This window comes from Amblyraja radiata, chromosome 3 (genome assembly GCF_010909765.2).
Source record: "Amblyraja radiata isolate CabotCenter1 chromosome 3, sAmbRad1.1.pri, whole genome shotgun sequence".
Classification (NCBI taxonomy): Eukaryota; Metazoa; Chordata; class Chondrichthyes; order Rajiformes; family Rajidae; genus Amblyraja; species Amblyraja radiata.
In genome coordinates, this window is record NC_045958.1 from 111046356 (window position 1) to 111069630 (window position 23275).

Sequence of the window (23275 nt, forward strand, 5' to 3'; positions counted from 1 at the left end):
GGCTCTCGAGTTTAAAAGACCCATGAACCAGTAACTGAGAGATAGAGCCATACAGGAAGAGGTCCTGTAGCCCAACCCGTCCATGCCTTCTCCAGGCTAGTCCCATCTCACTTATTATTATCATTTGATACGGTGGCCAAAATTACATAGACAATGTGACCCATTGTGCCCGTGGCTTTCATTACATTTGGCTTTTGTGGCACCATCCACACCAGCTTCGGGCTACGATGATGGCAGCACAACACTGGATACGACATATAACAAAAAGGAACGGCAGATTCTGGTTTATACCAAAGTTAGGCACAAAATGCTGGAGTAACTCAGCATGTCAGGCAGCATCTCTGGAAAACATGGGTAGGCAACGTTACAGATCAGCATCCTTCTTCAGACTCAAGATTATTTGTAATGCTGTTGATGAAAATCCGATTAGGTGAACACCCTCTGCTTGAAAGGATCTCAGCTTTAAATCAAGCCATCTAGTAGAGATGTTCAGTTACTAAGATCTCAGAGTTAGAATACACAGTAGAGAGCATGCTGACCGGTTGCATCGTAGCTTGGTTCGGCAATTTGAGCGCCCTGGAGAGGAAGAGACTACAAAAAGTAGTAAACACTGCCCAGTCCATCATCGGCTCTGACCTTCCTTCCATTGAGGGGATTTATCACAGTCGCTGCCTCAAAAAGGCTGGCAGTATCATCAAAGACCCACAACATCCTGACCACACACTCATCTCCCTGCTACCTTCAGGTAGAAGGTACAGGAGCCTGAAGACTGCAACAACCAGGTTCAGGAATAGCTACTTCCCCACAGCCATCAGGCTATTAAATCTGGCTCGGACAAAACTCTGATTATTAATAACCACTTTCTGCTATTTACACTATCAGTTTATTTATTCATGTGTGTATATATTTATATCATGGTATATGGACACATTTATCTGTTTTGTAGTAAATGCCTACTATTTTCTGTGTGCTTAAGCAAAGCAAGAATTTCATTGTCCTATACAGGGACACATGACAATAAACTCACTTGAACTTGCTTGAATAGACGTGAATATCACAAATATGAACAGAATGATAGAAACGTTCAGGCATTTTCAGCAGCATCTATGTACAGAAACAGGCTTCATGTCTCGTCAATGAAAAGTCATCACCTTGAAGCATTAATTCTCTTTCTCCTTAATTTCTCCTAGGAACCAATGCTTCCCAGAAAACGTGTTATACCAGATTTCCAGCATCCACACTTGCCTTTGGTTGATATTGATTTAGGTTTATTATTGTCACATGTACCGAGATACAGCCAAAAGCTTTTGTTTGGTTATAGCAATGGGGGAAGATGTGTTTGCAACAAGAATGCCTCCTATTGCTCTGCAATATACATAGAACCAGAGCTTTGAGCGGTTTACACATATCTGAGCATTAAGGGACCTGACTGGGCATCAAAGAGAACAGCTCTGGACTCGTGACTGTAGGAGCAGCAGTAATTTCATTAAGTTTAAATTCATTCCAGCACATCGTTTAATAGCAACATTATTAGGCTCAATGCGTTTCACTATTTTACAGGGAATTGAGGTACAGAGCTGCCACAATACAATTGAATACTGTTTGCGATCTTATGCAAGATCCCAGCATAATTAAACCCACTTAATTATAAAAATCATTCAAAAGTTAAGATAATTTTAAAATAATAGTTTTGACATTTCACACAGCAGCAGTGATAAAATGCATCAAAACATTAATCCCAAGAAAGATTTTCTCAAATAAATTAGTTATACAGAGCAGACAATAAGATCACAAGAATGTGTTCTAGATTCAGTTAAGGTTTAACATCAATATTGTTCTAGTTTGCAAACTAAAATGTTCCATGTCATTTAAGTAAAAAATTGAACATTCGAATAGGCATACACACTTTTAAAAAGTAATGTGGCATTGTTCCCACGATCTGATATGGAAGAAAATTATAATTGCAATTGTCCATTTAGTTGACACATGGGCCGGTGTAGACCGCCTTCAATGCGAGTAATAATTTAACAACTGGTGTGCACAATGCTGTAATCACTGGCAGGCTGTAATACTGAAAGTAAAATGAGGCATCGTAGACTTTTATTAACCCAAATATTTTCAGAATCCCCCTTTTTGTTGGAGGAAGGCATCGGAATCGCCAATAGATAACAACGTCATGGTAGCAGCGAAGATCATGCCCCGATACTGCAAGGTCCGCCTGGAATCATGCAACAGGGTGATTAGGTTTCACCAGGGGACAACATTTTGGCGGCACAGTGGCGAAGTGGAAGAGCTGCTTCCTTACAGCGCCAGAGACATAGAAAATAGGTTCAGGAGTAGGCTATGCGGCCCTTCGAGTCTGCACCACCATTCAATATGATCATGGCTGATCATCCAACTCAGTATCCTGTACCTGCCTTCTCTCCATACCTCCTGATCCCTTTAGCCACAAGGGCCACATCTAACTCCCTCTTAAATATAGCCAATGAACTGGCCTCAACTACCTTCTGTGGCAGAGAATTCCACATAGTCACCACTCTGTGTGAAAAATGTTTTTCTCATCTCGGTCCTAAAAGACTTCCCCCCTTATCCTTAAACTGGGACCCCTTGTTCTGGACTTCCCCAACATCGGGAACAATCTTCCTGCATCTAGCCTGTCCAACCACTTAAGAATTTTGTAAGTTTCTATAAGATCCCCCCTCAATCTTCTAAATTCTAGCGAGTACCCCGCCAGAGTGCTGCCTGTACGGAGTTTGTACGCTCTCTCCGTGACCGCGTGGGTTTTCTCCGGGTACTCCGGTTTCCACCCACACTCCAATGACGTACAGGATTGTAGGTTAATTGGTTTTGGTAAAATTGTAAATTGTCCCTAATGTGTGTAGGACAGTGTTGGTGTATGGAGATCGCTGGTCGGTGGAGACTCGGTGGGCCTAAGGGCCTATTTTCGCGCTGTATCAAGTCTAAATCATACTCAACAGGAATAGATTTCAGATATATTCAAAATGATTTTACACCTCTGCTGCAATATTGATCTTTGATAAGTTAATTTTATTCTATTGAAGTTACAATGCAAGAGAACAAAATTAGAATTAAAGTGAGAATATGCAACATAATTAATTTGATATTGTTACTTCCCCTTTCCTAGACAATTCCCTGCACCACAAGACCAAGAGATTGGGTGTTAACACGCAACCCTGAACTTTTAATTAATTTTAATGTAACTGTGCTATTCTGAACATAGTTCTTTTGCAGAGTTGAATCAGCGCTATTTTTACACATTGTGTGGGCCTTTACGTGACTGTACCTTACTCTGAATGGCAGGTTATTTACTGGAAGAAAGTATTATTCATTCTCATCATCAGCTGTCCCAAGCACACAGCATCAACATTCATCTTGCTTCATCTGACAGCTCATTTATTAACCATATGTACAGCATTTTCTAAAAAGTGAAATGGCTTTCTCACAATATACTGGATTTAAAAGAGTCAGTATAATTGCCATGTATGCTGATTGCACATTATGCCTGTTTGCATTAGAGAAATCACATCTGTAATTCCTTCAATGTAAAAACTCCTATAAGTGAATAATTGAAGATTAATTTGATTTCTAAAAAAAATAATTGATTAATGTCCACTGGGATGTAGAGTCATAGAGTGGAAAACAGGCCCTTTGGCCCAACTTGCCCAGGCCGGCCAACATGTCCCAGCTACACTCGTCCCACCTGCCTGCGCTTGGGCCAAATCCCTCCAAACCTGTCCTATCCTCATCAGGCAGCTTCCCCCCCCCCCCCCCCCATACACCCACCAATGACAATGTTATCCCTCTAAATATTTTCCCTTTCATCTTGAACCTATGTACTCAATCCCCTACTCTGGGTAAGAGACTGTGCATCTACCTGATCTATTCCTCTCATGATTTTATACACTATAAGATCACCCCTCATCCTCATGCACTCCAAGGAGTAGCTATAGTTCACACCCTCTAGTCCTGGCAACATAAATCTTCCCTGAACCCTTTCAAGCGTGACAATATCTTTCCTATAACATGGTGCAAGAACTGAACACAATATTCTAAATGCAGTCTCACCAACGTCTTATACAACTGCAACATGACCTCCCAACTTCTATACTCCATACTCTGACTAATGAAGGCCAATGTGCCAAAAGGCTTTTTGACCAACTTATCTACCTGCGACTCGGCCTTCACAGAACCATGCACCTGCACTCCTAGATCCCTCTGCCCAGAGGCCTGCCATATATTGTGTAGTTCCTGCCCTGTTAGACATCCCAAAATGCAACAACTCTAACTTCTACGTATTAAATTCTGTCAACCATTCCTCAGCCCACCTGGCCAATCGATCCAGATCTTGTTGCAATCGTTCGCAACCATCTTCACTATCTGCAAAACTGCCCAATTGTATCATCAGCAAACTTGCTAATCTTCCAAATCATTGATGTAGATGACAAACAGGTCAGGAGTTTTTAACAGTTTGGCTCCCTTTTCTTCTCAGAAACCTATAAATCACTCGGGGATCAACAGGCCATGTTGACGCCGATGTAATAATTACACAAGTAGTTTTACAGGGATTTCTTTAGCTCTAGATTTTATGCTCCTGCATTTGACATTCAAAAAGTAAAATACTTCATATATGAATATACATAAAAATATATATAAAATACAGATATGAGCAGTATTGAGCCCATATGTGAGGAAGGTTGGCATTGGAGAGGATCCAGAGGAGGCTTACAACAATGATCCCAGGAATGATTGGGTTAACATATGATTAATGTTTGACTGCACTGGGCCTGTACTCACTATAGTTTAGAGATGAGGGGTCACCTCCTTGACATTCACCAAATAGTGACAGTCCTGGATAGAGTGGATGTGGAGAGGGTGTTTCCATTAGTGGGCGAGTCTAGGTCGAGGGCACAGCCTCAGAATACAAGGATGTTCCTTTATGAAGGAGTTGAGGAGGAATTTCTTTAGACTGAGGGAGGTGAATCTGTGCAATTCATTGGCACCGATATCTGTGGAGGCCATTGGGTATTTTTTTTAAGGCAGAGATTGACAGATTCTTGATTAGTAAGGGTTGAGGGAAGAAGGCAGGAGAATGGAGTTGAGAAGGAAAAATAGATCAGCCATGATTGATTGGAATAGTAGACTTGATGGGCCGAATGGCCTAATTCTGCTCCAAGGACTTACGAACTTCCTGCTAGTCTCCTATGTTATGCATATGTTAAAGTTGATGAAATAATAAATTATGTCCCCTACCAGTTCTTCTATTAATCTGTACACCGCTCCTTCAATTGCATGTTCAAGATTGTGAGCAGCAATCAGCAGCTTCATCATAAGCAAGGTCCATGATGCAGCAACAACCAGCAGAACCAACCTATTTAAGAGAATTAAAAATCACCAACAATAATGATTTTGTCAACATAGCTTTTTAAATTGTAACACTTGGGCAGAAGGAGGATTAGGACCCAAAACGTCACCTATTTCTTTGTTCCAAAGATGCTGCCTGACCCGCTGACTTACTCCAGCATTTTGTGGCTATTTTATGCACAGGGAACATTTGGGTTGGGGCCCCATCTTAAGTCCTACTTTGAAGAAGTTCTCCTCTCTTCTACATGACACTTAAAAGTGGCAAGGTGGCATGTTGCACTCTGTATGGGCTAAATTCTACCACAGCCCATGCACATGGCATCCCAGAATTATATATTAGTGGACATCATATTAGACCAATCAAGTAGCCATCGGGAGTTCTTCCGAAATGCCTCTCCAAGCTTTATCGCAGCCTGTATTTTGTACAATAATCAATCATTGGCTACAAAGTGCTACAGGATATTCGAAAGTTCTGAAAACACTACATAAATGCAAGATTTTCTTTGTTAATTATTTCCTGTGCTAAGTATGTTGGTGACATCTAGTGTTGGTATAAAGGATCCTCAAGAAAAGTGTGCAATTACCACAAGACAGTGAAATCTTTCAGATCGTGTTGCATGGAAAAAATAGATCCATCGTGTTTTATTTAATAAAAGTAATTGAGAAATCCAAATATCTTACTGCAAAATCAGTAAACAACCTGTCCCTGGTATTGGCAACTGCTTGGAAAACTTCAATTAGCACTGGACGACAATAATTAATATGGATCTTCAAAGCACACTTTAATTGAATTATGTTAAATCTAGGAACGTTGCATAAACCTTTACTACACCATGGAGAATTACAAGGAGGTCAGCATAGACACTGTGGGCCAACTGTGCTGCACTGTTTCATTTTCCATTGCCACGTTATGATGCAACTGATTGGTTTCAATGAGTCATGGATAAAATATTTGAGGAGATAGAGTCATAGGGTTATACAGCGTAGAGACAGGCCCTTCAGCCCAACATTCCCACACCAATTAACATGTACCATCTGCACTAGTCTCACCTGCCTGCAGTTGGCCCATACCCCTCTAAACCTGTCATATCCATGTCCAGGGCTCTCAACTTTTTTTCCCTGTTGCCAGCTGGGCAACCTAGGCAGCTTTTAAGGTTGCCAAATGACAGTTTAGGTGGTCATTTAAGACGGCTTGCATGACACGTGCAATAATGTGCTCGGACGAAGTGCATAGTTGCCAGTCGGAATGATGGTCAATGAAGCATTCGCATATTATTTCTGCTTCAAAAAAAGTCACAAACTAAACATATTCATCAATCAACACATGATATATACCACAATGACATGCAGCAAAATTATAATACAGTATCTCAACTCTTTTTACACATTGCAATTAATGCAATTTCTATTATTTCTTTCCACTTCCAAACAAAAATATGGTTGGATTATTCAGTGTATGATCAACCTGTGTCAATAAATCCTGGACCATGGTAACATATATGCTTAACCATGCACACTACAGATTGAGGCAATCGCGCCATGTTTTCTGTGAAGGACCGAAAATTATCATGACATGGCCATAGCATGGGTCGTTATTGCTATTGGCACAGAAACACTCTCGCTTCCCACATAATTTATCCACAACAAAATATACAGGTTGCAAGGACATTTCTAAAGGCTTTTTATAATAATAGCTGTTAAAACTGACTATACCCATCTGACAGGTTAAACATTGCACTAACTGACAAGAGATGGCCAAAGGACATAACTGCAGCAAATGTTCGTTTGGTAATAAGTTTAAAGGTGTCAAAACACCACATTACCGGACATTCAAATTAGACTATGTGTTGTGAACAGCAATGAAGATACCTAGTTTGTATGCACCAGATTTAAAAATAAGTAATAATAATAATAATAATACAATATTTAAAAAAAATTCGTCCCTAATTCAATCTTAAATGGGCATGCCCTTATTTAGTTTAGAGATACAGGGCGGAACCAGGCCCCTCGGTTCGCCGAGTTCGCGTCAACCAGCAATCCCCGCACATTAACACTATCCTACACACACTGGGGACAATTTACACATACACCAAGCCAATTAACTTACAAACCTGTAAGTCTTTGAAGTGTGGGAGGAAACCGAAGATCCTGCAGAAAACCCACGCGGTTACGGGGAGAACGTACAAACAGCACCCGTAGTCGGGATCGAACCCGGGTAAGGCGGCAACTCAATTGCTGCGTCACCGTGCAGAGCTTAATTTCATTTAGATTGCTCAAGCACACTCATTACAAGCATAAGAAGCCAAGTCACCGTCTCTGACCTGTGCGTTTGCTTGGTTCTATGACCATGGCTCTCCGTTTTGGAGACAGAAGGTTTAAAGAATGGGCAACTTACCATTTCTTTGTTCTCTTTGGAGTGAGCCTGCTTTTCTGAATCATGTTATCTGCGAGGTAGTAAAGCAGTATCATTATCCCAGCAACATACAGCAGAACATATAGAATGAAGGTCACACGAAAGGGCGCTTCAAATTGCCATTGAATCTTATCCTGTAGTTCAATAAATTACAAAATAAGACAGGATAAGACAGTTGAATGCCTGGGCCCCAGCTATTTACAATCTCTAAATATATTTTGGTTGAGGTCTAAATTGTATGGTTTCCATGCTTGCAGAAGGAATACAAACCATAAGGAAGAGAAAGGGTTTTGGAAGAAAATAAATGAGTGGATGAGAAAGTAGCAGTTAGAATAGACCCATGGAGAAAAGTGAAAAGCAGAATATTTTGAAAAGTATAGCAAGTAAAATTATTCCGTAGGGCGCACGGTGGCGTAGCGGTAAAGTTACTACTTTACAGTGCCAGGGACCCGGGATCGATCCTGACTATGGGTGCTTATCTGTAAGGAGTTTGTACATTCTCCCCGTGACCCTGAGGGTCTTCCCTGGGTGCTCCGGTTACCTTTCAACATTTACCTTGTCTATCTCCCTAAAATAGTCTGATGATATGGGTAAATAAAGAGGATGAGGTCCTATAAGCCAGATATGGAGTTAGGAAGCAAATTAAGCAGCAGAACCTCAGTTATGACAGGATATTTCCAGTGTCATGTGCCAGTCAAAGAAGAAATAGAAACATAGAAAATAGGTGCAGGAGTAGGCCATTCGGCCTTTCACCGCCATTCAATATGATCATGGCTGATCATCCAACTCAGTATCCTGTACCTGCCTTCTCTCCATACCCCCTGATCCCTTTAGCCACAAGGGCCACATCTAACTCCCTCTTAAATATAGCCAATGAACCGGCCTCAACTACCTTCTGTGGCAGAGATTTCACAGATTCACCACTCTCTGTGTAAAAAATGATTTTCTCATCTCGGTCCTAAAAGACTTCCCCCTTATCCTTAAACTGTGACACCTTGTTCTGGACTTCCCCACCATCGGGAACAATCTTCCTGCATCTAGCCTGTTCAACCCCTTAAGAATTGTTAACGTTTCTATAAGATCCCCCCTCAATCTTCTAAATTCTAGAAAGTACAAGCCGAGTCTATCCAGTCTTTCTTCAAATGAAAGTCCTGACATCCCAGGAATCAGTCTGGTGAACCTTCTCTGCACTCCCTCTATGGCAAGAATGTCTTTCCATAGGAAGGATAAATGGGATAAATCCACAGCTTGACGAATGGTGCAAGTGGTGGGATATAAGTTTGTGCTATATTGATACTGCTTTTGGTGTTAAAAACAGTAGTGGAACCTACCAACAGTGACGGTGATACCGGAGGATGGCATGACACAGGGAATTAGAGGTATATGCAATAAGAATACTACGGTAATCATGAGGTGACTTTAATCTTCAAATAATTTGGGCTAACTAAATGAGTAACAATGCTTGCAGGGAGAATTTCTGGAGTGCATGCAGGATAGCTCTCTTGACAATACTACGAGGAATCTACTGCATAATGGGCTATACTAGATTGGGTATCCATGATTAAAAAGGGAAAGTAGGGATATTATTATATCCAGGTTGAAACATAAATTGGCCTGAAAATGCAAAAAAAAAAAAAAGAATTCAGCAAAAGAGAACCAAGGGATTAATTAAAGTGAGAACGGAGCAAGAAAGCAAGCTTGCGGGGAACATGAAAACTGACTGTGAAAGCTTCTATATCTATATGAGGAAAAAGACTGATGAGGTCAAATGTAGGTTTCTTATGTAGTCAGGAATAGGCACATTTATAATGGTGAGCTAATTTATAATAATCCTTTGAGAAGACAATATCAAATTCTATGGCATGGCCAATTGGTTGTGATAATTAGTTACTGACAACACAGGGCAGGAGAACATTGTATAAAGTTACATGAATCATGCTCAGAATTTTAAATAGTACACATCCCACGTCAATTCCCAGCATGTTGTGATATGCAGAATTCTGCCAACCACCTACGCAGCACAACTTTCATGTAAGGAATTGACTTTACTAGAACAGTGCCAGTGGGGCAGCGCAGTGGCGCAGCGGTAGAGCTGCTCTCTTACAGTGCCGGAGGCCCAGGTTCGAACCCGACTACGGCTGCTGTCTGTATGGAGTTTGTACATTCTCTATGTGCCTGCGTGGGTTTCCACCGGGTGCTCCGGTTTCTTACCACACTCCAAAGACATGCAGATTTGTAGGTTAGTTGGCTTCGTTAAAATTATAAGTGGTCCCTGGTGTGTAGGATAGTGCTAATGTACGGGGATACACAAAAATGCTGGAGAAACTCAGCGGGTGCAGCAGCATCTATGGAGCGAAGGAGATAGGCAACGTTTCGGGTCGAAACCCTTCTTCAGACTGATAGGGGGCGGGGGGAGGCGGGGAGAAGAAAGGAAAAAGGATGTACGGGGATTGCTGGTCGGCACAAACTTGCTGATGGGCCCGTTTCCACGCTGTACCTCTAAACTAAACTGACGTTAGGAATGGGCAATAAATGCTGGCCTTATTGCTGGTCACACCCTGTAGTCTAATGATAATGGGGTTAGCCATTTAAGAATTTGGAGAAATGGCCTCTATTGTAGGGCAGTGAGCCCTTGGAATTCTCCACCAGAGTAAGCCGTTGAAACCAAATTATTAACCATATTCAGGGAGTTGAATATTGTTCTTAGGACTAGAGGAATCAAGGGACACAGGGAGAAAGTTACTGAATTTGGGTGATCTGCCATAATCATATTGAATGTTGGAGCGGGCTTAAAAAGCTGAATGACCAATTTCCACACCCATTTCTTTTTTTTTTTAAATCCAAGAACAAAGATTCTATTGGATCCTTTATATTGATTTGGGAGAGCATATGGGTTCTTTGTTTAATGTCTTTGCATATATTTGGCATCAGCTTTATAAAAATAACTTTCTGACTCAGAATCAAGAGACCTGTGTATACTAGCTAATTCAGAGGCCACACAAAAGTTGGATTGCCCACTTTATATATGTTGGTAAGGATAAAAATAAAAAATAAAAAAGACCCCAAACTTTCCATTTCTGCATTACTCACCAATAAATTCCAGAAATCTTTGTGCCACCTTATGAGTGATTGATTGAGGGCTGGCTCTGAGCGGCTCGAAATTGAATGGTCTCTGTGGAATGCTCTCACTTTTCCGCTATAGAGATTTAAACGTAAAAGTAATGGGCCTGCAAACACATGTTCAATCATTAACATGGGGTCATGATGACATAATATGTTCCATTAAAATTAATATACAAGAAAATTACTCAAAGCAGGAAGAACCATGCAGTAGGTGGATTCTACTAGGATCAGATATTCAAATATGATGAGAGTAAACACTGGAGAGGAAGGAATAATTTAAATATTAATTTAGTGACAAAATGAAACGTACCATGCAGATATTCAAACATGATGAAAACAGCAACACTTAGCATCAAAGATGTTATAGCTAGACTAATCACTTCGCCTTTAGTAAGTCTCATATTGTCCATTTCTGGCCATAAACTAATCTGTAAATAAAGAAAATGAATTATTAAATGCTAATGATAGTAACAAGCTTTACTTTAAAAAAAAAAAAATCAGTTATTCTTTAAATATTTTTCTGCTAATCAACATGAAGAACTTCTCTGCTTAGAATGGATCTACTTTTACCTCATTTAACTTGGGCAGACCCCCCAGCAGTATGAATATTGACTTCTCTAAATTCAAGTAACCCTTGCTTTCCCCATCTCTCCACATTCCTAGTTCTCCGACCAGTTTGACTGTCCCCTTGGTTAAATTATATCTCTGTATGCTTCATTGTCACCTTCTCGTAGCTAACAATGATCTATTCTACATTTTCCTCAATGCTCATCCCCTTTGATGTCTCGCGTTCACACCGTACACTTCCTCATCTGTGTCTCCGTCTCCTGACCCTCAGTCTGAAGAAGGGTCTCAACCCGAAACTTCACGCATTCCTTCTATCCAGAGATGCTGCCTGTCCTGTTGACTTACTCCAGCAATTTGTGTCTATCTTCGGTGTAAACAAGCATCTGCAGATCCTTCCTTTACATTTCTTCTCTCCAGACTAAGAATAGCAGGGCGAATAAACTGTATAGGAACGAACTGGTAATGCTAGTTTATACCGAAGATAGAAACAAAATGCTGAAGTAACTCAGCGGGTCAGGCAGCATCTCCAGAGAGCCACCTATTCCTTTTCTCCAGAGATGCTGCCTGACACACCAAGTTACTCCAGCATTGTGTCTATCTAGGCCTAACATACAAACATTATTCTACTCTTCATTATAATATCTTAGCATCAACACCAGGATGCTATATTTGCATCTCAAGGTTTCACAAATTAAATTCAGACCTTTTGTTCCATACTTGAGAATTTATTTTGTAAAAGCAGTCGAGGTCAGGTTGAACTTCAACATCAGAAAGATTCTGGTCTACATCCAAAACTGATTCACCTGTCTGTTTTCAATGAGAGGGCATGAAGGGACCCAACCCTCTGGAATGGCATGGTCAGCAAGGAAGGAGTAGGGAAGGCCAACTCCAACAGACCCCTTCCCTTGGCAAATGCTTGGAGCCACAGCCCGATCATAATGAACAACCTATTCTGTTAAAGGGATTAGCACAAAACATTATGGAAACAACCCCAGTGTAAGCACTTATCCAAGCAAGGGGCTGTAAAAGGTATCGACAGCATCTGTACAGATAACTGCCACTACCTAATTTTCTCTATCACCTCTATCAACCTAGCCCCAAAACATCAGCGCCCACATTGCGAGAGGACTGAAGGTCTCAAAAACTCCATAAAGGAAGCTCCTTTCATAAAAAGCCTCATTTACAACATATCACTCCCATCCCATGAGTTACAAACTGTCCACAGCTCAGACTGTTCACAGATTCTGAAGACCACCAGAACTGGATGCTGAGGAGAGAATTCTGGCTTCTCTATTACAAAATCTATCAACTCAGTAAAACAGCAGACCCGAAGTTACATGGTGGTTTAAAGGCTGCCCTTTATTATGCACACATTTTAAAAGTATATTTTTTAAAGTACATTAGTAAATATGGATAACTTTGCAAGTTCATATTTCCTCAAACTAAAAAGGCTCTACATTGCACTATTTTAATAATACATGGTTATCAGTGAATAATGGATGTCCTACAGTGAATTTGAGGACATAAATGTTGAACATTTTAACAAATATACAAGACCTTCAGTTTATGTTAATGTTTGGATCTCTTACTAAGAGCACAAATATATTTGATTCATTTTAGAACTACTCATGTGCAGGTAGATGGGAATGCAGAGCCGAGGTTTGAATCTGATCAGCAATGATATTAAATGTCAGTGCAGACGCAAGGGGCCTACTCTTGTTCCGAGCTAGTGTGAATGCATGAGAATCCGAGATCCCCTTTTGGATGTTACCAATACATTCACAGGGAATTTGCAAATAGCAAATCTATAATTATTGCAAAATAAATACTTACTCCACCGCCTATAGGAAACTTGTCCACTGCAGATTTTGCTTTTAGATGTTTTTCTTGTAAAATCTTTTGTTTCTGCTGAAGACCTGATTCATAAAATTAAGAGCCTTCATTTTTACTTCACAAGTCACAATTCTAGAAACATTTATTAATTTTTTGTTAACGGTTGGGTAGTTTTAAGAATGCGATTCGTGCAACTAGTGCAAATAGTATGTTAGATAACCAAATACATTTTAGTACTTTTTAAATTAATAAGCAAAAACTCCGACTAGTTTTCCTGCAAGAAGTGAGCAGTTATGATTTCTGCTTGTTGATTGGTCCACATTCCATTGGTAGATGTCCCATTTACCAATTTCTACAGCTGCACTTTAATTTAAAATATGGAGAAATAAGAAAGCATGTCAGGCAGCATCTCTGGAGGTGACGTTTCGGAAGTAGAGTGGGGATACAGGAGGTAGAGGGCCAGAACAAAACAGAGCCAGAAACAGATGGCCAAGGCAGTAGTAGGAGCTCTCTACTCCTACTACTGCACTGGTACCTCACTTAATATTTAGATGCTTTCTTAGCAATTAGAGAAATAATGGAATCAGTGCTAGAATCAGTTGTAGCATTAAACATAGTTTATCCAGTTTTATTCTCTGATTTAAAGATACTAGGTACAATTTGGTATTTTGGTAAGCCACTTCAGATGCCATTTAAAAATCAACCAGAATTACATAGTCCAACAGGGCAAGAATGGCAGATTTTCTTTTCCCCCCGAGTCGTGTTTGTAAACAAGATGTCTTTCCACAACAATTTGGTAGCTTTTCTGGTGTTGTTACAAAAAACAACACTGAATGTTACATTCTAAACCTCAAACTGTAAATTTCTAACATGCTAAACCAGTAAGCAAAAATGCCAGAGCTTTTATGCAGGGTTTGAGATTGAGACCCAAGGGTTTAAATATCCCACTTTTATGGCATTTCACTTAAGACTCGCATTTTGTCAAACTACCAACTCACCTGGTGTCATTCTAAGCATTGCAAGGTTTGGGCTGACTGCTTTTTCTGACTTCTTGTGGCTGTTTTCAACACTGGAGCTGCACAATATACAAAATAAAATTTAATGCTCATTGTGTCTCCCATTAATGTAGATCAGGACAGGAAAAATAATGGTTCTTACACCAACATCAGGGGAATGCCTTTTTCCACCCTCCAAAACAAAACACAACCATTGAACATGACAATCATTTTCCTGTTAACTAGCCAACGACATATCCACTCTATCCACGTCGCTTTTATTTCATATGCTTCGACTCTGCGGATAAGCTAGTTATGCGGCATCTTATCAAACATTTTCTGGAAGTCCACATATCACCTCAACTGAATTACAATCCTCAGGTAAATATGTTTCGAACAAAATATTCTATTATAGATAGACACAAAATGCTGGAATAACTTAGCGGGACAGGCAGCATCCCTGGAGAAAAGGAACGGGTGATGTTTCAGCTCAAGACCGTTCTTCAGACACAGAGCGATGGGGGGGGGGGGGAGGAGTCTAGAAATATGGCGATGCAAGGTGCAAAAATGACACCTGAATCAGCCTGAAGAAGGGTCTCGATCCGAAACGTCACGCATTCCTTCTCTCCAGAGATGCTGCCTGTCCCTGCTGAGTTACTCCAGCATTTTGTGTCTACCTGCAAAAACAATAGATCAAAGCAGATAAGGAAATGTAGCAATTTTATTCATTGTTAGCCCTGGGGATGGTGACCAGGAGGCATATAATCAGTACAATTTATCAGGACAGTGAAACTAGTCGGACAACTAGGGTAGGGGGGGGGGGGGAAGAAGAGAGAGAAAGAGAGAGAGAGAAAGAGAGAAAGAGAGAAAGAGAGAAAGAAAGAGAGAGAGAAAGAGAAAGAGAGAAAGAGAAAGAGAGAAAGAGAAAGAGATCAGAGCGAAATAGCTCGATGATCAATAGAGCTAGAAACCACTCTTAGAGATGAAATATCGCGATCTCCATTCTCTCTCCACTCTCTCTCTCCTCCCTCGCTCTCCATCTCTCTCTCCCTCTCTCTAGCCTCTCTCTCTCCCTCTCTCTCTCCCTCTCTCTCTCCCTCTCTCTCTCCCTATCTCTCTCCCTCTCTCTCTTTCCCTCTCTCTCTCCCTCTCTCTCTCTCTCCCTCTCTCTCTCCCTCCCTCTCTCTCCCGAAGAGAGAGAGAGAGAGAGAAAGAGAAAGAGAATGAAAGAAAGCAAGCAAGGTGTAGATTGGTTAAGAAGGAACTACAGATGCTGGAAAAACAAAGGTAGACAAAAATGCTGGAGAAACTCAGCGGGTGAGGCAGCATCTTTGGAGCAAAGGAAATAGGCAACGTTTCGGGCCGAAACCCTTCTTCAGACTTAGATTCGTTACTTCACTTACTAACCAATGTAATACTTTATTATTAGACGCTCCGCCTACTACACTGTTCATATTATCGCAACCCAACTTGTGCTGGCAGTCCATGCTGCTCCACAGCAGAAGTAGTGCATTATATGCTGTAGAACTGCTGTAGCTTTGGGAGGGGGAGGAGCAGCAGCAGCGGCAGCAGCAGCGGCAGCAGCAGCGGCAGCAGCAGCGGCAGCAGCAGCGGCAGCAGCAGCGGCAGCAGCAGCGGCAGCAGCAGCGGCAGCAGCAGCGGCAGATTAGCAAGAGATACGACTGATTGGCTCTAGCCCAAGTGGGAGGAGAGAAGTGAAAACAGTTTAAGTACAGGTCAAGGACAGGCAGACTTGACTCAGAACTGCTGTAGCTTTGGGAGCAACAACAACAGCAGCAGCAGCAGGAGGAGATTAGCAAGAGATACGACTGATTGGCTCTAGCCCAAGTGGGAGGAGAGAAGTGAAAACAGTTTAAGTACAGGTCAAGGACAGGCAGACTTGACTCAGAACTGCTATAGCTTTGGGAGCAGCAGCAGCAGCAGGAGGAGATTAGCAAGAGATACGACTGATTGGCTCTAGCCCAAGTGGGAGGAGAGAAGTGAAAACAGTTTAAGTACAGGTCAAGGACAGGCAGACTTGACTCAGAACTGCTGTAGCTTTGGGAGCAACAGCAGGAGGAGATTAGCAAGAGATACGACTGATTGGCTCTAACCCAAGTGGGAGGAGAGAAGTGAAAACAGTTGAAAACTGAGGAATTTGGTTTGTAAATTGGTAAATCAGGCAATTTATCAGTCAATTTAAGTAAGACTGCTCTTTGGGAGCGGCAGTGAGTGAAGTGCCCTGTGAGAAAAGTGTGAGTCTTTGGCTCGAGAGTCTTCAGAGAGGAGGCTGAGGAGAGGAGACTACGCAAAACACTGCAGAGGGAGAGACGAAAGAAGGAGATGTCAGGCAAGCTGATTCAGTGTGATGCTTGCAGTATGTGGGAGGTCAAGGACACCGCTAGTGCCTCTGGCTGCTACAAATGCGAAAAGTGCATCCAGGTAGAGCTCCTGAAGGGCCGTGTTGGGGAACTGGAGAAGCAAGTGGATGACCTCCGGTTCGTCCGAGAAACGGAGTCGTTCCTCGACAAGTCCTACAGTACGATTGTTACACCTAAGGTACTGGAAGAGAGAAGGTGGGAGACAGTGAGAACGGGAGGGAAGCATGGAATGCCAACGTCCCCGGGGGTTGTACCTCTTGTGAACAGGTTCACCCACTTAGAAGCTGTCGGGACAGAAGAGGTGTTTACACTGGGCGGCGGACTGGCTTGTGATGCGAATAGGGCTGTTGAGCCAAAACCAAAAAGGCCTAAGGCAGGCAACGCCATTGTAGTGGGAGACTCCATTGTGAGAGGTACGGACAGGGGTTTCTGCGGCAACAGACGGGATGCGAGGATGGTGTGCTGCCTTCCTGGTGCCAGGATCCAGGATGTCACGGACAGAGTGCAGAAAATCCTCAAGGGCGAAGGTGAACATCCGGAAGTGGTAGTGCATGTCGGCACAAACGATGTCGGAAAGAAGGGGATGAATATTCTGCAGCGTGACTTTAGAGAGCTCGGAAAAAATGCTGAAAAGCAGGACCTCCAGGGTTGTTATCTCCGGTTTGCTTCCAGTTCCTCGTGCTGGCGAGAGCAGGAACAGGGAGATACGGGACCTGAACGTGTGGCTGAGGAACTGGTGCACGGGGCAGGGATTTAGATTCTTAGATCACTGGGATCTGTTTTGGGGTAAGGGGGAACTGTACAAAAGGGACGGATTGCATCTTAACAGGTGTGGGACCAGCATTCTGGCAGGCAGGTTTGCCACTGCTACACGTGTGGTTTTAAACTGAATAAGGGGGGTGGGGTGTCGAATGGGCTAGTGGAGGATGGAGTTAAAGGGAAAGGGTTTCTTAAATGTGTGAGCGTAAAGACAGAGGGGTGTAAAATGAGGGTAGAAGCAATAGGTAGCAAGGTGAAAAGTAAAAGTGGCAGGCCGGAAAATCCAGGGCAAAAATCAAAAAGGGCCACTTTTCAACAAAATTGTATAAGGGGTAAGAGTGTTGTAAAAACAAGCCTGAAGGCTTTGTGTCTCAATGCAAGGAGCATTCGTAATAAGGTGGATGAGTTGAATGTGCAGATAGCTATTAATGACTATGATATAGTTGGGATCACGGAGACATGGCTCCAGGGTGACCAAGGCTGGGAGCTGAACATCCAGGGATATTCAATATTCAGGAGGGATAGAGAGAAAGGAAAAGGAGGTGGGGTAGCGTTGCTGATTAGAGAGGAGATTAACGCAATGGAAAGGAAGGACATTAGTTTGCAGGATGTGGAATCGGTATGGGTAGAGCTGCGAAACACTAAGGGGCAGAAAACGCTGGTGGGTGTTGTGTACAGGCCACCTAACAGTAGTAGTGAAGTTGGAGATGGTATCAAACAGGAAATTAGAAATGCGTGCGACAAAGGCAAAACCGTTATAATGGGTGACTTCAATCTACATATAGATTGGGTGAATCAAATTGGCAGGGGTGCTGAGGAAGAGGATTTTTTGGAATGTATGCGGGATAGTTATCTAAATCAACATGTAGAGGAACCAACGAGAGAGCAGGCTATTTTAGACTGGGTATTGAGTAATGAGGAAGGGTTAGTTAGCAGTCTTGTTGTACGTGCCCCCTTGGGCAAGAGTGACCATAATATGGTTGAGTTCTTCATTAGGATGGAGAGTGACATTGTTAATTCGGAAACAATGGTCCTGAACTTAAAGAAAGGTAACTTTGAGGGTATGAGACGTGAATTGGCCAAGATTGACTGGCAATTATTTCTAAAAGGGTTGACGGTGGATATGCAATGGAAGACATTTAAAGACTGCATGGATGAACTACAAAAATTGTTCATCCCAGTTTGGCAAAAGAATAAATCAGGGAAGGTAGTGCATCCGTGGATAACAAGGGAAATCAGGGATAGTATCAAAGCGAAGGATGATGCGTACAAATTAGCCAGAAAAAGCAGCATACCGGAGGACTGGGAGAAATTCAGAGACCAGCAGAGGAGGACAAAGGGCTTAATTAGGAAAGGAAAAATAGATTATGAAAGAAAACTGGCAGGGAACATAAAAACTGACTGCAAAAGTTTTTATAGATATGTGAAAAGAAAGAGATTAGTTAAAACAAATGTAGGTCCCTTGCAGTCAGAAACGGGTGAGTTGATCATGGGGAACAAGGATATGGCGGACCAATTGAATAACTACTTTGGTTCTGTCTTCACTAAGGAAGACATAAATAATCTGCCGGAAATAGCAGGGGACCGCGGGTCAAAGGAGTTGGAGGAATTGAGTGAAATCCAGGTTAGCCGGGAAGTGGTGTTGGGTAAATTGAATGGATTAAAGGCCGATAAATCCCCAGGGCCAGATAGGCTGCATCCCAGAGTACTTAAGGAAGTAGCTCCAGAAATAGTGGATGCATTAGTAATAATCTTTCAAAACTCTTTAGATTCTGGAGTAGTTCCTGAGGATTGGCGGGTAGCAAACGTAACCCCACTTTTTAAGAAGGGAGGGAGAGAGAAAACGGGGAATTACAGACCAGTTAGTCTAACATCGGTAGTGGGGAAACTGCTAGAGTCAGTTATTAAAGATGGGATAGCAGCACATTTGGAAAGTGGTGAAATCATTGGACAAAGTCAGCATGGATTTACAAAAGGTAAATCATGTCTGACGAATCTTATAGAATTTTTCGAGGATGTAACTAGTAGCGTGGATAGGGGAGAACCAGTGGATGTGGTGTATCTGGACTTCCAGAAGGCTTTCGACAAGGTCCCACATAAGAGATTAGTTTACAAACTTAAAGCACACGGCATTGGGGGTTCAGTATTGATGTGGATAGAGAACTGGCTGGCAAACAGGAAGCAAAAAGTAGGAGTAAACGGGTCCTTTTCACAATGGCAGGCAGTGACTAGTGGGGTACCGCAAGGCTCAGTGCTGGGACCCCAGCTATTTACAATATATATTAATGATCTGGATGAGGGAATTGAAGGCAATATCTCCAAGTTTGCGGATGACACTAAGCTGGGGGGCAGTGTTAGCTGTGAGGAGGATGCTAGGAGACTGCAAGGTGACTTGGATAGGCTGGGTGAGTGGGCAAATGTTTGGCAGATGCAGTATAATGTGGATAAATGTGAGGTTATCCATTTTGGTGGCAAAAACAGGAAAGCAGACTATTATCTAAATGGTGGCCGACTAGGAAAAGGGGAGATGCAGCGAGACCTGGGTGTCATGGTACACCAGTCATTGAAAGTGGGCATGCAGGTGCAGCAGGCAGTGAAGAAAGCGAATGGTATGTTAGCTTTCATAGCAAAAGGATTTGAGTATAGGAGCAGGGAGGTTCTACTGCAGTTGTACAGGGTCTTGGTGAGACCACACCTGGAGTATTGCGTACAGTTTTGGTCTCCAAATCTGAGGAAGGACATTATTGCCATAGAGGGAGTGCAGAGAAGGTTCACCAGACTGATTCCTGGGATGTCAGGACTGTCTTATGAAGAAAGACTGGATTGACTTGGTTTATACTCTCTAGAATTTAGGAGATTGAGAGGGGATCTTATAGAAACTTACAAAATTCTTAAGGGGTTGGACAGGCTAGATGCAGGAAGATTGCTCCCGATGTTGGGGAAGTCCAGGACAAGGGGTCACAGCTTAAGGATAAGGGGGAAATCCTTTAAAACCGAGATGAGAAGAACTTTTTTCACACAGAGAGTGGTGAATCTCTGGAACTCCCTGCCACAGAGGGTAGTCGAGGCCAGTTCATTGGCTATATTTAAGAGGGAGTTAGATGTGGCCCTTGTGGCTAAGGGGATCAGAGGGTATGGAGAGAAGGCAGGTACGGGATACTGAGTTGGATGATCAGCCATGATCATATTGAATGGCGGTGCAGGCTCGAAGGGCCGAATGGCCTACTCCTGCACCTAATTTCTATGTTTCTATATGTGTTTTTCAATACTGTTGTACCATGTTCGTGAGTATGACTGGGTCATGCGACACAAGGGTTACTTGAAGTTAGAGAAATCAATATTCATACCGCTGGGTTGTAAGCAGCCCAAGCAAAATATGAGATGCTGTTCCTCCAATTTGAGTTGGGTCTCACTCAGACAGTGGAGGAGACCCAAGACTGAAAGATCAGTGTGGGAATGGGATGGGAAGTAAAAGTGTTTAGCAACCGGGAGATCGCATAGGCCTAGGCATACTGAGCGGAGGTGTTCAGTGAAACTATCACCGAGCCTGCGCTTGGTCTCGCCGATATATAGGAGCCCACACCTTTCCTATATGAAATATTGTATTAAATTTGTTAAAAATAACCCACTCTTAACAATAGTTAGCATGGATCCGGAAGAAGGTCTTGCTTGAGCAATCACCAACTTTGAGGATTAGACACCTCAATGTAATCCCCAAAATCTTTGTGGAGTATGGATTTTCGAAAAAATGTTTCACAAAACTCAATATGAAAGGGGGGGATTTCATTGAAACTTACCAAGCAGTGAAAAGCGTGGATAGATGTGGAGAGGATGTTTCCACTATTGGGAGAGTCAAGGACCAGAGGCTACATCATCAGAATAAAAGGATGTACCTTTAGAAAGAAGATGAGGAGGAATTTCTTTAATCAGAGGGTGGGTGGTGTATCTGTGGAATTAATTGCCGCAGAATGCCGTGGAGGCCAAGGCATATTTAAAGCGGAGATTGACCAATTATTGATTAATAAGGATGCCAAAGGATACAGGGAGAAAGCAGGAGAATGGGGTTGAGAGGGTAAGATAGATCAGTCATGACTGAATGGCAGAGTAGAATCGATGGGCCAAACGGCCTAAGTCTGGTCCTTTGACATGAACACTAGTTAAGTTGAAAACCAAGTGATTTTATAAATAGCCTAGGGAAATATTAAATGGTTGACATGAAAAAAGAATGAGCAATCAATAGGGGAATTATTTTGAAATAGAGGACTTTTTCTATATTTAGCTATGGTACTTACATTAGATGATCAAGTGTGTTTGAAATTAAGGGTGTTACCAATCGATGACGTGGAGTATGAAAGATTTTCCCCTTTTCATTCGGAGTTCCCATGTTTTTCCTTCTGTTTGCAAAGAGTGGCTGCGAATTTATTTGTATTCCTGTATTGAGGTTCGTATATCCACGGCACGGAGTGCCATCTCCTTCCCGTAATCCGCTTGGTCTAAGAGTTGGAGCCATAAATCTAGAAAAATAAAATCATAGTTGAAGACAAAAATTACTAAAGTACTTAACTTATGCGCTATGTGGTCACTATTAGTTCAAGTTCAAGTGAGTTTATTGTCATGTGTCCCTGTATAGGACAATGAAATTCTTGCTTTGCTTAAGCACACAGAAAATAGTAGGCATTTACTACAAAACAGATAAATGTGTCCATATACCATGATATAAATATATACACACATGAATAAATAAACTGGTAAAGTGCAAATAACAGAAAGTGGTTATTAATAATCAGAGTTTTGTCCGAGCCAGGTTTAATAGCCTGATGGCTGTGGGGAAGTAGCTATTCCTGAACCTGGTTGTTGCAGCCTTCAGGCTCCTGTACCTTCTACCTGAAGGTAGCAGGGAGATGAGTGTGTGGCCAGGATGGTGTGGGTCTTTGATGATACTGCCAGCCTTTTTGAGGCAGCGACTGCGATAAATCCCCTCGATGGAAGGAAGGTCAGAGCCGATGATGGACTGGGCAGTGTTTACTACTTTTTGTAGTCTTTTCCTCTCCAGGACGCTCAAATTGCCGAACCAAGCCACGATGCAACCGGTCAGCATGCTCTCGACTGTGCACCTGTAGAAGTTAGAGAGAGTGTTCAAGAAGGAACTGCAGATGCTGGAAGATCGAAGGTGCACAAAAATGCTGGAGAAACTCAGCGGGTGCTATGGAGCGAAGGAAATAGGCAACGTTTCGGGCCGAAACCCTTCTTCAGACAGAGAGAGAGAGAGTCCTCCTTGACAATCCGACTCTCCGTAATCTTCTCAGGAAGTAGAGGCGCTGATGAGCTTTCTTGATAATTGAGTTATTAAGTGGCAGTAATAAATATCAGCAGGAAACAGTCATATTGCCCGGTCGACAGTCGGTCACCTCACTGACCGTTACCTCTCCACATACCGTCCAGTGTCCAGTCCAAGCGTTGATGCCCCTTCACACACCGTCCTGTCCGGCCGCTGTCGTCTTGCCTGGTGTTAGACGCGATAGTTGGCCTCCACACACCGACCGTTCTCCGGTCCGTCCCCGTTCGGTCACGACCGTTGCAGCCGTTCACACACCGTTCATCTCATTGAGACGTTTACCGGGCCCCCCCACACACACACACCGTTGGACTCCACAACTCGTGTCCCCACCACCACTCCGACCGTTCACACTCACCGTCTATGTCCGGCACGTTATTTGGCCTCCACACAACTCTCCCGTTTCAAATTTCAACCGTCCCGCCTCGCGCTGCTGTCAATCACCCCCGGAGAGAGGCGCGGCCTGCTGATTGACATCACTCTCATC

At 42.6% G+C, this 23275-nt stretch overlaps 1 protein-coding gene across 1 annotated transcript; it reads right to left on the reverse strand.

Annotated features, from left to right (window-relative positions):
* Nucleotides 1-1246: 1246 nt before the first annotated feature.
* On the reverse strand, nucleotides 1247-23210 carry LOC116971417. Its single transcript, XM_033018580.1, has 9 exons — nucleotides 23147-23210; nucleotides 21746-21967; nucleotides 14317-14393; nucleotides 13319-13401; nucleotides 11229-11346; nucleotides 10886-11022; nucleotides 7778-7929; nucleotides 5272-5389; nucleotides 1247-2218 (listed from the first exon to the last, which is right to left on the reverse strand). The coding sequence occupies exons 2-9, from the start codon at nucleotides 21961-21963 to the stop codon at nucleotides 1976-1978; spliced, it is 1146 nt and encodes a 381-aa protein (XP_032874471.1). The 5' UTR covers nucleotides 21964-21967; nucleotides 23147-23210; the 3' UTR covers nucleotides 1247-1975.
* Between the last annotated feature and the right edge of the window lie 65 nt (nucleotides 23211-23275).